Here is a 15,595-nt window from a genome sequence, read left to right on the forward strand (position 1 = left end):
TCATTAAAATGGAATACTAATATAGTATAACTATTTAAAAACAAATGTTGACACAATATTATTTTTAAAGCATGTAGAATATTCAATTTACTTAATAAGTTAAAAAAATAAAAATATAATTCAAATAAGACATTATGTTTATTTCGAAAATTTTATTTAAAATCAACAAGATGGAATATAATTTGCAATATGACTTCAATTCTTTTACTAAATTTTTTCAAAGATTTTGGCAAAGAGATTTTATTTAAGTCATTGTTAAATTTCGAACTATACAAAATTCTCTATTCGACAATTGTAATTTTAACAAAATACCTTTATTAATCTTGGTGGAATATTAAAAAAAATAATGTAACGAAAGTTCACTGTAATATTATGTAATATATTTGAGTAATATACCTATGAATAAAGGAATTGCTTTACGAACTGGCATCTAATTTCCTATGGATGTACCGTACGATATAAACTTAATGGTTTTAAGGCATATACGGCACGCAACTCCCGTGTGACGCAACTAACTTAAGGCGAGCGCAAAGACGTAAATTATGGCTCAACAAGCCTTTCCGGCCGTTAACGATTTCTACTCGAATTTAAATTTGAAGCGTGAAAGAAAATTAATTAATCACACGACGCACAGCTGAACCCACGTATACGTAGACGAACCACCCCCGCTCTGCGCTGAAATGACGAGGCGTGTAATATATATTTCATTTCCATATATCACCCTAGCATATTTGCAGTATCAATTTGTTACCATCATTAAACGTATATATATCATTTTTTAACACATCAATACTATTACTTTTATACAGTCACGAAAAATAGTTGCAATTTAATTTTAAAAAATATATGTATGTATAATTAGAAAATAAGTATTGTATTTATAATGTATATATAACGAAACAAAAAATGAAACAAATAGTTATTATTTCCAAAAGCTTTTACTAAGCACTTTAGAAAAGTCGAAACATTGATATAAATTAAATTTAAATATTTGTCTATACATAGACTACTATCAAGTTCGGGTAGTTCGTTCTATCGAGAAGAACTTTGCAAGAAACTCGATACATACACTTTTAACGCTATTTTTTTTTCCTTTTATAAATAATCTATTTGTCACGTGAAAATTATACAGCGTAGAGTATTATGTAATTAAATATTTATTCTATAACATTCAAACATACCTTTTTGTTATCTGTGTATCACCTTAAAAATTTTGTCCGCCATTACACAATGCGTAAACATAGTGAATTAATATATAGATGAATCGTTCAAATACAGTTCTAATTGTAAAGAGCTAACGATGCAGTATTTTGAGAAGTACTTAGTAATTAAAATTGTAACATTGCAAAGTGTAATAAAGGAGTGACAGAGTCGGAGACTAGCGTCATCAATAATGGCCATACGTTAGGGTGGCCTTGTTCATTATCGCAGTGCGCGTGGCGCCTCCGTGTAACCATTACTAAGGAGTTAGGAGACGCGAGTGGCGATAAATAGCGCCCTAGGAGCCTTGCTAAATTTCTTGCATACAATTTCATTTACATTAGAGGTGCTGAGCCGAGTCTCCTCCTGAGAGTCGTATGAAAGTCTCGTGCAGATTCATGTGTAGCAAGTTACGAGCGCCGGGACCGAGTGCCGCAGACCTTAATCTAGTCGGCAGTGGTGTGACAAGGCACCGCTGCTGCCGCCCGACGTCCCTATTTAATTACCACTAATTGCCACAGCTTATACTAATTAATATGTACATCATAAACTTCCTGAAAATTAATTTGTCATCTACTTAAATGTATTTATTTATTTTATAAACATGAAAAAAGATTTTGATAAAATCTTAACTCTTATTAGAGCAAATCACTCGAAGATTTAATATTGATGCAAGATTTTTCTTTCATGAACACCACTTATAGTTATAGCACATTAAATAGCATTCCGCCGTGAATTAAATTCCAGGTTTTATAATTCCATTTACATATAAAACTTTTATTGCAGAACGGTAAACGTTAAGATTTCCACATTTTAATTTCCTAGTCATTTGTGGGTACTATTTCTGATGGTCATTTCCGAGGATTTTCCTATTTCCTTTTTTCCGCTGAAGTACCCTTTTAAATTGGATAAGAATTAGCTAAGCAACGAGTCCACGGTAATCACATTTACTTACAATTGCAAACGATACGGCTATGTAGTTGCCAATACACGTTTTACATTTCTCACATACTATTACTTATTCTATTTTCGAATTTATATTTTTAAGAATACTGATAGATAAAATAAAAAAAATAGTTCTACAATGAACATAAAATCTTTAGAATACGTGTGAGTTATTTTATAGAGAGAGACGTCTGTACCCTGACTATCGGTTTACTAATATCGCTGTTCTACTGACTTCGATCGATTTTCTACAAATAGCCGTGGGCGTCAGACGGGTTTCCTCGTCGCGATGAATGTTACAAACAGACGGCTCTGCAGTAATATTAAAGGACGCAGTATGTGCCGTCCTTAATATTTAATCTCTAGTAAGGCACTATTATGACGGAAAATGTACAACCATAGTTATGCATCGCATATTACTCTCGAACGTCATAACTTTTACGTTCATATTGCATTCTTAAACGCTTAGTACATAAATTTCAGGTTACGGATTTTACAAATCGATATACATTATATAATATATTTTAAAATAGTTGCTATTGAACATTACCGGCGGAGATATTTGTAGATATTTTCTTATAAAAAAAGTAAAGTTCTTTGAAATCATTGTATTTTAAAAGTAAATTACAGTGTACTAATGAAAAAAACAGTCGTTTCAAACAGCTTTCTGTTTTTATAACAAAATATCTAGGAATAGAATATCTTATCTTACTTATTAATCTTTTAATTATATCTTTTGTTTTATATAAACTAGATGGATATTTTAAAATCATATAGATTTCGCAATACATTCCTACCCGTTTTTTTCCTAAATCATAAAAACGTATTACTCAAATTGACGGCTCGCTTCGTTACGATCGTAAAAAGGAGCTTTACATAAATACGTATAGGCTTAATCGAAAAAAGTGGTAGGCGGGTCTCGTGCGATTAAGTTTTCGCAAAGTCACAAGCTGCCTAACCGTCTAAAACTAATATTGATTTAACTACCCTCCACCCTTGCCTGTAATATAGGTTCCGAACAAAATGGACGTCTACTGAAAGATAAACTTTTTTTCTTGGTAAATAATAAAAGTTAAATTGGTTAAAAATAATTGAATTATAAATTAATATCCAAAATTTATTTGTATGTGAAAAAAATATATTTTGATGTGTTGATCAAATGTATCGTAACACGTTAAAATGGGTTAAATAAAATAATTCATAGATTACACTTTAAAACTTTGATAGTCAAAAAATAAAATATAAAAATTCGCAGGCAGTTTTAGCGAAACAATTTTAGATTTTACGGTAACATAAAGTTGCCGCATCTGCAGATTTATAACGCTTCAATTTAAATCGTTCGAAATACGTTCGCAATAAACGGCTGGGGGGCTATCTGCAGAGCGTTGCAGGTAACGTTGCCGCTTATCGGCGACGGCGATGTACGACGAGTCGATCGCATATCTGATTTGAATTTTGCGCATTACGGCCCATCGCCTCTGCCGCCCCCATGGCGCACTCTAAATAAACACTCCGACACTTTAACGTACTCGGTGGAAAATTTACAGAAAATGTACTCTTACACTAGTATTGTTCCTATTAACAGCAGCGAGGTAAATATTGAATGAAATCCCGGTGAAGTGTTCATTATTCGTGACCTGTTGAACTCAAGATTTGTTTCTCGTCTCTTTTATTTAACATCTGTACTGGAAAAATGGATTTTGATTTTCTGATATTTTCTTTTTTAACTGCGTAACCAGAAGAAAAATCATTTTTTCTCGCGATGCTTTGCGTTTAGATGTGGGTTTTAGTTATTTTCTTTTTTTCAGTTTAAAAGCAAGTTATAATAATTGTGGTCGATCTCATGTCTACGCACGGTCTTCAAACACTGAAATGAAAGCTTTAATTTTGTATGCGTACTCTATCATCTGTTTAAGTAGAGATATTTTAATATACTTTTCAACACAGTACCCAAGGCGCCATTCTCTAAAATTTTATATCAGAAAACAATTCTATCGAGAAAAATTACATTGATCACCCCTACTGTAGACTAAAAATTGACTTTTTTCAGAATTCAAGAATTTCAATTGTGGCTGTACTTGATTTAATGGAGTCCAAATTTTCAGTCATTATCCTTTCTCTCTTTCTCTGACCACCTACTAGTCCAGTGTACTATCAAAAATAAAATTAACACCGAAATTGGTAACTCATCCAGCTTATTTTATTTTGTCTACACAAAAAAATTACGTGTTTAAATATTACAAAGTTTTTTTAAACAAAATATGTAAACATGAACGAAATAGTATTTGTCTTTTAATATAAAAAAAACTAAGCAAGTCGAACATAAATATACTTTCTTATAAATTAAAACGATTTAGTTGCCTTATTAAAAAAATACTTTGATATACAAAGTCTATTGTCTGACAATATTTTTGAAGGCGGCAACTTCCGTTCGATAATTTTTATATCTGTTAGGTTAGTTCGCTATGCCTTTACGTACTCTCAAGTTCTCACGCCCTAACTTCCATTTAACGGCAATCAGGGCAAGGCTTGCGACGCTGTGTCAATACCAAGGCGAGAGGGTTCTCTGATAAACTTATCTCTCTCCTCCCCCAACCCTTTCTCTCCGCCGTCTGCGTTTATCTCTCACGTACATACGTATGTAAATATGCCTGTACGTTACTCGTACAATAATCTACTTGTGGAATATTGCTCGTTGCTACTCCTTGATTTCCTTAAATAATGTTAATATGCGGGCAAACTTTGTAATATTGCTTGTAACATCTTAGTTTTTCAACAAATGGTTAACAATAATAATTATTAAGCGTTTATGAGCAAAGTATTTGGAATGTGTGATTTATGTTTGTTTATAACTGGCTGCAATATTTTATTCCCTTATGAACGTTGTCTATTTGGCAATGTGCCCGCTAGTTCAGCACAAGAGTATCAAAGCAACAGATATTTCTTCCCTAGAAAACAAACGCATATAAAACGTAGATAACTTAATAATAAAAAGGAAAGTAGTTAAAACTAAACTTTAATAGTTTCGATACTTGGTAATATTTACCTAAAAGTAAACCATCTTTATAATTCCTGTTTTACAATTTTGTAATTTTACAACTTTTGGCAAAATCTACATATAAATTGAAAAAGTCGCCAAATCTCAAGAACGGTCAGACTAATTCATCTTTTTTTTTACTTTTTATTGCCGGTTTTCATGAAGAAAACCATCCTCGTTCCATACAAACCACGGATTAAATTATCTATCCCTAGCAGTCAAACATTTGACGTCAATTAAAACCAAAAAACAAAGGTATCCTAGAAGATAAAGTTTTGCAATGAAAATGTTATAACATGTTTTGTAAGTAAAATACAAAACTTATTTTTGTTACTAATAGTTGTTTCTTTATGAGACATTAAAATATTCTCTGTGAAAAATGTTTTTTTTTTATTATAGATTGCGAAGGGACTGGTATTTTAAACTGCGAAGAGTATTAGGGTAGTTAATTTTTAAATAAAATCATTCCGTGTTAAATTATTGATTTTCATTGTAATAGGAATATAAATTCGTAAAATACTAAAGTGACCGATAAATAAAATAAATTGATTTTACACACACAAATTTTCATGGAAATCACAAAAAATACTGCTCTTAAAACTCACATCGTGCTTCATTCATAATATTGACATTCGCGTATGAATTTGTTTTACCTTAAAAGGTTTTCACTCAAAAAATATTCGAGCGTAAATTTAATGACTGCGTTCAGATTCGTGTTAATTCACCACCATTTGCGAATATTTGACAAAAGTATTGATGCATGAAATCGTGGATATGGTTTGTGAACAATTAAAATTTTTCTATTCGTTTACTTATTATTACTATTAAGTTACACGGCACAAAGAAATTATTTTAATACGTGTTAAGTCTGTTAAAATCTTTGCATCGGTGTCGAATAGTATTCGATTGAAGCGGATCGATATATCGGCCCGAGGGCGTGCCTACCGAGCGGGGCTAAATACAATTTACCTTTGTTATTTTTCGTGTCATTAAACTGCGTCGCGATTTCGAACGCTTGATCGGGATTGCGAACTCCGAAGCGAATTGTTTGTGAACCTTTGTTTCCCACTTCGCTCGCCAGCGACGCGACATCAATTAACATCGGATCCACGACTGAATTTTTTCGTATTATGGATGGTACTCTAAATGCGAAATCATTTCCTTCTTTCTAATGCGATTTTCAGAACTGAGGCGGAATTTCAACATTTTATTTGTTTTATTATCACCATTATTATAAACGATGTAGATCCACTGATGTATCCTTGTGCTGTCCTATATACCTCTCCTTTAGATTTCAATTAGGAAGCAGCCTCACCTAACGTGTTCCAGCAGCCTTAACAAGGTCATCTGTCTACGTTGTAGATGGGCATCCTTCGTCGCGCTTGCCATTCCATGTTCTCGACTTCAAATCTCTCAGACTCTAGCAACGTTCTATCATTTAACTTGCCAATCTGCTATGCTATATCGGTTACTTTCGTTCTTCCAAGGACTAAACGTCCTTGAAACGTTCTTGTAGAGATATTCCGAGACTTCTCAAAGACATGTTCTCTCCTCGGATATATAATCTTAAAATAAAACATCATTTATTGTCTTCCTTTAAATATTTTAGTTGTTTAATATTAACATAAAATTTTTTATAAATATTACATTCCAAACTTGGTCTAAAAATAATACGTCGGTACTTTCGCGCTGCAATACAAAAGCACATTATACAGTTCTACGACTGGGTGGAAAGTTGTGCAAAATGCACAAAGTACGTGAACTCCGCGGCAAAGCCTTCATTTGTCGGCCCGTGACACTCGCGTGACAAATGTGGACTTGGCTTTATGTACTTTATTCGTACCTACACTCGATGAAATAAAAGCAATTGTCCACGGAACTCAGAATATATTTAATATTAAACTTCATATTCTGATGGTGAACATTTTTATTTATTCGTTCCATTTTAAAACAAAATTGATTTGCTTTTATCTATATAACCGGTATTTGTCATTTATTTAATCTATGTTCATGCCATTAGTACTATACTCGCTATAGATATAACTCGTTATAATTTTCGTAGCAAGCATCAAAAAGAAAGTTAATAAATTGATCCCTTCGGCTGTTTCAAACATAATTTAAGGCGATGTAAAATATCTACTTTTGTGTAACGATTCCACTCGGCTGCGAAAATTCTATTGCTAGAGGCTTGGGTTAGCGTAGATTGGGTAATTTATACTTGCCGCCTGCCCTTCGCCCTGCCGAGGGGCGTAAGATACTGAAAACAGAAGTACTGCAAACAGCCATATTGTTAAACTTGTCAAATATATTAATTAAACGTAATATTTAACCGGTAACAATGTTGCCACCATATATAAGGTGAACAGTTATAGGTGTAAAAGCTTAAAGGGCTTAATGTATAGGTTATTTGTCACTAAAAAGCTCTTACTGTTTTTACACCTTCCTTTAATCACCCTTCACAAAGAGATCACTCTGAAATATGTTACATAAATATGTTTATTCTATTATAATTCCACAGATAGTAAGGAAAAATAAATTGTAGTAATCTGAATTTTGAAAACGTTTTTTCTTACTATATTATCATTGCATTGTTTATTATTTCTTTAACCACTGATTTTGGATTAAGTGTACTGTACTAATAATTAACTGATAACAAATGAACTACATTAACCTTTTTAAAGATTTTATGTCAATAACTGATCATTTATGACTTAATTTTTAATAAATGTATTTTTCGTAGGTGGAATGCAAAAAGGCTCAGCCGAAAGAAGTGATGCTCCCGGCGAACCTGGCAAAGACGAGAGCCGCCGGTCGCGGCGCGTACGGTGAGTTGCTAGGTAGCGGCGTGGCGGCCGGTGCCGGAGGTGTGCGCTACGCTCCCTACCCCGTCCACGCACCGGCGCAGCTGCTAGTGACCGGCGCGAGCGTGGGCGCGGGTGCCGGCGCCGTGCACGCGGCCCACGCCGCATACCGCCGCGCGCTGGCCGCACTGCGCCCCCCTCCCCGCCCACCGCGGCCTACGCTCGCGCCCCTCACTATTCCCCCTCTCGCCTACTCCGTCTCTGACCTCATCGGCGCCCACGCACTGGACATTCCCACCCTCTACTCTCCATTGACCCATGCTGCACTCCCAACACCTCTTCCTCTCTGATCCACGATTCTTTTCCAGCAACATCCCACTCACCCTTACTGAATTCGGCCTTTCAACCTTAAAACATTTCTTTATCAAATTCAAATTCATGATATTTATTCAAGTAGACATTTACACGCAATTTTAAATCGTCTCTTATTCTAAGATTATAAGACATACTACCACCGGCTCAGAATGTTGATCTGTTCAGAATAGCCGGCCAGAAACTCAACAGTTGCTCCTTTTAACCGACATTTAATAATGTTTGTCTAAATTAAATTCCGCACATTTCGATAAAAAAGACCGTAGTTATTGTAATTCCCACCTCATTCCTACCATTTATACTCCAATTGTTTTTCCTTCCAAAATATGAGATTTCAAACTTTACTGTAAGGAAACCGATAATATCCAAAGTGTCTTATTTTTAGTAATCGCCATTAGAAAAAAGATAGTTAGAAAGGTAACAAAATTTGTATCAAGATAAATTAGTAAGACTATAGAATGCGTTTTTATGAAAGAACAACGAAATCTGATTTTATAAAATAGTAGAAGAAAAATCTGGAACAATTTTACGTAGGGCTGATAGAATGCGATATTTTTGTACCAGGTAGTAGGCGCTTAATTCCATTTGTTTTACAATAGATAGAATTAATAGAGATGAGCCTGGTAATGTTCTGATTTTTAAAGTAGCTTAAGTTGTGGAATATTAACTAAGATCCACCGGTTCCGCTGATTCTTGCCAATTTTTCTACATTTCCATCCATGTTATATGACTATACCGATTAGCACTTTGAAGTCTAGCACTTTATTGTTTGAGGATTATATTGAGCAGTATCTTTATAACTATTTTTATTAAATTTATATATTCTTTTACATTCTTTAGCTTTAACTATGAATAGCTTTTCGAGTTGATGTCGGCTTTTCAAAAATGTTATCAATGGAAGAAAAGAGGTACTTATAACCCATGAATGTTACAGATTTTTGTGAGATGTTTAGTTATTCATTTCCTTATTTTTTACCGAACATAGACTAGGTTTTCCTATTGACTAAACTTTTTGTATATTTTTAGGAACATTTAGATTACTATTTATTCTTACTATTATAATATTTATTTATTTTATTTTAAGGGCTTAAGTAAAACCAAAGTTTGTGTTGATATTAGATTAAATTTTATGACATTTAAATAATGTCTATTACTTAACGGTGAAAATTTCATCAAGTTTAATTTTTGTACAATATATCTGTAGTTTCTTGTTAACTAATAGAATTAATTGTATTAACTATATATATTAGAAATTTATGGTAGAATTTAGATTAATAAATATCATTTCTAAAACATTTAAAGATGTCTGTTTGTTTAACATGTTTAGATTTAGACTAACAATGTGTAGAATAGATTAACGTGTTAAATAAAAATGTAATGTTGTCATTTACGGTGATAAATATATGAACTAACATACCCCATTAAATACCATTTAGTCATATTATTAGTAGTGAACTGTTAGGAATGTGAATGTTTACAAATTAGCTATATGATATAAGTTTCATCCAATATACTTTACGTTAAGTGTTTGTGCTAGATAAAATTCGCCAAGCAAAATAGTGTCTCGTGGCACTCTACTTTAAAAGATGTAACGAATATATGTTCACACATAATTAATGTAAAGTTTAAGAATCGATCAATTTATGTAAATGTTTTTACATTTCTAGATTTCATGTGGTCATTGGGTGCTCTTCCTGACGGTAAGTTCCTTTTTTAATTTTTAGCATCCTCCATTTTTGCTATTATCCTATTCTCTAAATCATGTGTCGCACCGAACCGGAAACTTTCTTGAATCATACGTTTTAAATTCCATCAGATTAACATTGCATACCAAAACGGATCACAGCATAGTCTAATTGAATCATTTTAAACTATTAGCAGGTAAAATACGTAATTTATTAACCCATTATTGAACACTGCGATATTGCGCAAAATGCACGTACATCTGCCGTGATGGATAACGGAGTCTGACAGATACACTATTTTGATTGGCAATAATGTGATAAACGATCCGGTGTGGTAATCATATCAGTCTCCGTCGGCGCTTTGGCCATCATTCATTTTATAAATACGCAATGCACTTTTACATTTTAAATAAAATGTATATCCATATTCTGAACTATACATACCATACATGATCTGTTGTAACAACCTCTTGTAGATTTTTATTTGTAGAAGAAAGTCATAATTAATTAGTATAGCTCTTTATAACGTAGCATTAAAACAACGGAACACTGTAGAAACATCTTTCGTTTTTATTTTGAAATCTTTGTTTGTATACTTCCTATAGCACGTTTAACGATGTTTACGAAATATCAACTGGACATGGTCCAAAATGAGGTAGCGCTAAACTTGTATGATACATTTTACATATACCCATGCGATTGTACTATTTTGGAATTGGGCCATTAGGACACGCGTTCCATGCCAAAGTTTAAATCGATCAAAAATAATAATCGGCGCTTCAGTAATTACAACAATTGTATTGAAACGGCGTCAAAGGAAAACATGCAATCTGATAATTAACCCTGCTTTTCAACGCTTCTAAGCGGTGGCTTTTCTGCGAATAATGTGTTATTGTTTGTTTCACAGGTTTTCCCGCAGCGTACGCCGCCTATGCGGCTGGACGTAGCTATTCGGGCTATCCTAGCTTCGGGCTGCCATACCCAGCAGGTAATCCCCTCGCGAGCTTGCACCACCAACTTTCCGGAAACCACTATCACCACCTGGCGACACTCTTGCCATACCACCCACTCGAGCTCAGTGGGGTTTACAATGTACACGCCATGCATCTGTGAACTCGCGCCGGCGACAATGCATTCTACTAACTGCTAACGATACGACATCGGCACTAATTCGCTTACCGACTTACTCTCCAATCGTTTTAAACCTTAACACCGCATACGCCTTTGTAACCTATAGCTACGGTGACTATGTCTTTACTTCCCAACTCGTGCTAAGGCAACGGCAAAAGTTCGTGTGAACTCTCCTAACAACTTTGCTAACAAGTTAACACCTCTAACAATGACTGAGCCATCTAGATAAATCTGCCATGCTGTCAATTACAAAACGTCCAAGTTTTGAGAAATTCTATATGCTGTTTATTTGCAGAATTTTGCCAAGATATTCCGGCCAAACGGAGCTCCTAGCTTCATGTTTACTGACGATTTGCCCTAACCATTCTCAAATGCTAGGCGTCAAGTAAATACTTGCTTACAAATATCGCGTTCGACTTCGCGCGGCTCGCCGCCCCATCCCGACAACCGCGCCAGTCCCCCTCGCGCCGGTCTCCCGCCACATCCCCGCCGGGTCCGTGGCCGCGCCGGATAGTACCGTGCTATCGCCCACTCCTCATTAACAGTGAAAGCCTTTAAAAGAGATTTAAACAGATTCAAATAAAAGTACTGAGAAAGTGACGTCCTTTTTGTGGTGACTTCTATGTAAATCTCTGGAAGGACGAAAAAGAATTTCCACTAATTAAACGTAGGCTTCAGAGGCTTTTCGTCGATTCCGTCGAATTAGACCTGAATATTAATTTTTTCGTTACCGTTATTACTCTTTGTGGTTAGATTGTTGTTTTATCTAATGAGAAACTAACAAAAAAAAATTTGCGGTTCGTTCGGGCGCATCTGTTAGCTTCCCAATCGGTGAGTGTGGGGCTGGGTACAGCTGGTCAAATAGCTTTCTCGTATTTATTCTCGCAATGTGTTCAGCTTGCCGTAATTGAAATAATAAGTTTATGTTATTTTTTCGTATCGATATTAGGTAACTCTTTGATCTGATTACAGAGTCACGATGTGCATAATAAAATTACTCATTTTCGCTGTTTGCTTATTTTTAAATAATCATCTATTTATTTAAATAGACTTTCGACTGAAATATTTTTATTTCACGCAAATCGTTTTGTTTTAATCAATTATTCTGCTCCGTAGCTTATATTTCGCAGAACGCTCGAAATAGGTTTCAGGCGTTTACGAAAAAAAACGTGCACGATAGTTCAATTGTAAACGTAATGGAACAATGGCCCGCTTCAGTAATTACGCAGGTGTACGTACGCACAAAGCCTTCAAATTAATGGCGTTATGAAACGCGACTCACCTGTCTATTCAAATATCTATAGCTGCGTTGTTCTGCTAGTTTCAGATTCGTTTAAATTTTCTTTTGTAACAGTGAACCTACATGTGTAGTAACAATAAATCAATTTTAATGACTTTAAGAAAACTTACGTTCTTGTAAAATGATGCATAACATTTCCCTAATCATCACAGAATTATTTTTGTTATTTAATGACAATTGTCTTTAACTATACCACGGTTTTATTTCATGTAATATTATCCCCATCAGTTTAATACGTATTAATTTAAAAATTTCATGCGCTGTCATGTTTTCCTATAAAACAACTAAATACGTCGTTTTTGCATTCTCTTTTAACAAGACAAATATTCGAACTCCATTTAAATTTACTTATACTATTATCCCTATAACCATTATTTACTGGAACGATCTGGAATTACCGTGTGATTTACTTTTTTTTATCTGTAGGCAATAAAAGGTTCATAGGAATATGGCGTTCATTAGAAAACCGCGGCGAAATTAACTATAATTGCATATCTATTACGATATCTTGATCAGAAAATATTTAGAGAACTTGAATAGCGTATAGAAAATAGATATAGAAGTAGGTAGATGTTTCGACTCTTTCCATTTTATTAAATTAGACATAAAATAATTAATAGCGTTTAAATTATTAACATACATGCAAGTATATGACTGCATGCGGTAGTAAGTAGAATTTGGATTTTCATAGGTATAGTTAAGACCGGACACAACTGTAACACGAAAACACTTTTTTGGTCCTTTACACTGGGTTAACGAGATCTAACACTTCTTTTTATTTACATGTAAAACTTGCTTGAACTTAATTAATTTTTATTAATATTCTGAGATTTATAATTATATATATTACAGACTACCGAAATGACCAGTTATATAAACCTTTGTATAGTTTAATTGCGATATCCAAAAAACATCAACAATTTGAGTTACATAGAAACTATTGATTCCAATATAAATGTTATAAAATATCAACGAGAGGTTTCCGTAATAACATTTATACTATCTTACAATACACCCTGAGAAGAATCCTGTGTCTTAACAGGGACAATAAATTAGTCAAACTTTTTTGATTTATTTTTCATTACTTTATAGGATAATGTTGTGTTCGGTCAACTTTTGCAAGTAGGAAATTAGGATAAATTATACTAGATAAGAAATATAGATTACTAAACGATAGTGTCTCTAATTACTAAGTTTAGAGGATGAGTAGGAATTACCAAACGACATAGAATTTCATTTTTGTAGTTAATTGTATTTCTAGTTATAGTTTAGACCTTCATTTATTTATTTATAATTAATAAAAAAAGTAAATTATAAGATCGAGCTTCAAATGTGTTATTTTATTACCTAATTGAGTATTTGCTAAACTTAATAACGTATACTTAATTAGTAATACTTTTAGTTTTAAAGTTATTTCTCGTATATATTTTAAATATTTACACTGCTTAAACAATGATGTTATTGATATTTATATTTATCGTTATTGTTGTGAATTATTTTTGGATACGTATATTTTACGTCACCTTTTTCGTGTTAAATTTTATCATAAAACGGTTTACGATCATTGATTAAGTATTTATGGGCTAACCGATAAGAAATCAATAGATCGATGCTTCATAATCTAGCCTCGCATGAATACGTTCGTCAAAATTAAGATATTCTATCAAAATTATTACGTAAATAAGTTTAAAGAAATTCAATCATTAAATCGCTACTTGTGCGACCGTCCGTATCGCCATCCTCTAAACTAGTCATACGTTATAAGCTTCAAATACGGTAAGGAATACTCTTATAAATATAAAGACGTGTGATGCCGTTAAACGTAAGATTCAAAAGCTGATTCTCCTTTATTCAGTGTATTTAACGAATATGCGATATTTAGCCATTCAAAATGTGCCCTGTAATTTATCCTATTGCGTGCTTAAATATACTAATACGAAGTAAATTATTCAGTAAGTAACGCTATCTGAACTTCTATTATTATTGAATCAGTATGTAATAACAACATGTTGTTCCCTTTTTTCCCTGCATCGTGGTTGTGCGTGTTGCAAATAGGGTTTTACTAGTACCAAAACAAAGACGCCTAACACTCTGTGCGTGTTTAAATATATTCAGTAATAGCAAACCAACGAAAACTATCAATTTAAAGTTTACCCATAAAGATTCGATGATAGAGTAGAATAGGGAGGTCTTCTTTTATTAGTAATGGTTTTCTTTTGGAAAACGTTATTTTTTTATTTTGACTGCTACGTTAATTATGAAAAGTCGCAATGCGATCTTTATGTATGAGCTCTTTTTGGGTGATTGTTTTTTTATCTTTTTTTTTAAACTCAACGGTGCCGTCGGTGAAGTTCCGCTGCCGGCTTTGTAGCTTTTTTTTTATTTTATTGCTTCAGGTGTAGTGGGAGTAATACCGCCGGAAAGTCGACTCTTGGTCGGTGCGGAGTACGTAAACCCGGGTGCTCTCGGGCAGACCTCGTAGGCTCGCGGGCCTTCGGGCCCCGGAGGACCTTCGCCGCGCCCGCCGCATCACTACCGCCGCTCAACACCACTAAACCAATTTATCACTCGGAATAACCGTTTATAGCAATCGGAAATTTACGAAAACTAAATAAATCTCTTTACTAAATTTGAACTTCTCTTTAGTAAAACGCCTTTAATTTCCCCTGCACGTAATAAGAGCGAGGAATGCAATGTCGCAAAATACCCGATTATTTTTTTTTAATAAAAAGTAGCTCGATTTCGCAGATGCGTGTGCTCACTGTTTCGCCCGACTAGGTACGCCCTTGTAGCACGGTCTAAGTAAAGTTTTTTAAGTTTTAAACTTTAATAAATTAAAAATGCGGTTTCCCTCAGGAAGTAATTCCAATCAAATATGAAATATCGTTTTAGGTACTTATCGAGCGTTTTGCACAAGTCTTTACATAGTTTTGTGTAACCCTTTTGTCAAATTTTTAATGTATTAAAACCTATATATTTAAGTCTAGTATTGTTCTAATTGCTGTTTCGACATATCGTCTTAAATACTCTAATCTTAAGGTTTATGATATTGTGAAGCCGCTATATTTTAAAATAAAGAAAGCCGTTGTATAAGCAAAAAGTTTTATCGTTATTGACCAACTGA

The 15,595-nt window shown here is 33.8% G+C and overlaps 1 protein-coding gene across 5 annotated transcripts in view; it reads left to right on the forward strand.

Annotated features, from left to right (window-relative positions):
- Window positions 1–15,595, forward strand: part of Rbp6 (RNA-binding protein 6) — a 511,568-nt gene that overhangs the window by 482,427 nt on the left and 13,546 nt on the right. For 3 of the 5 annotated variants that reach the window (XM_068773329.1, XM_068773331.1, XM_068773333.1), the window contains 3 exons: window positions 7,923–8,007; window positions 10,023–10,055; window positions 10,948–11,028. In XM_068773329.1, the coding sequence (XP_068629430.1) occupies window positions 7,923–8,007; window positions 10,023–10,055; window positions 10,948–11,028 (199 nt within the window). Of the gene's footprint in view, window positions 1–7,922; window positions 8,008–10,022; window positions 10,056–10,947; window positions 11,029–14,867; window positions 15,038–15,595 lie in introns of those variants that run through there. The other 2 variants (XM_068773334.1, XM_068773330.1) reach the window with 2 other exon arrangements.

This window comes from Battus philenor, unplaced genomic scaffold (assembly GCF_028537555.1).
Source record: "Battus philenor isolate CCGP_79_NKW_IND1 unplaced genomic scaffold, ilBatPhil1.0.hap1 SCAF_6, whole genome shotgun sequence".
Lineage (NCBI taxonomy): Eukaryota > Metazoa > Arthropoda > Insecta > Lepidoptera > Papilionidae > Battus > Battus philenor.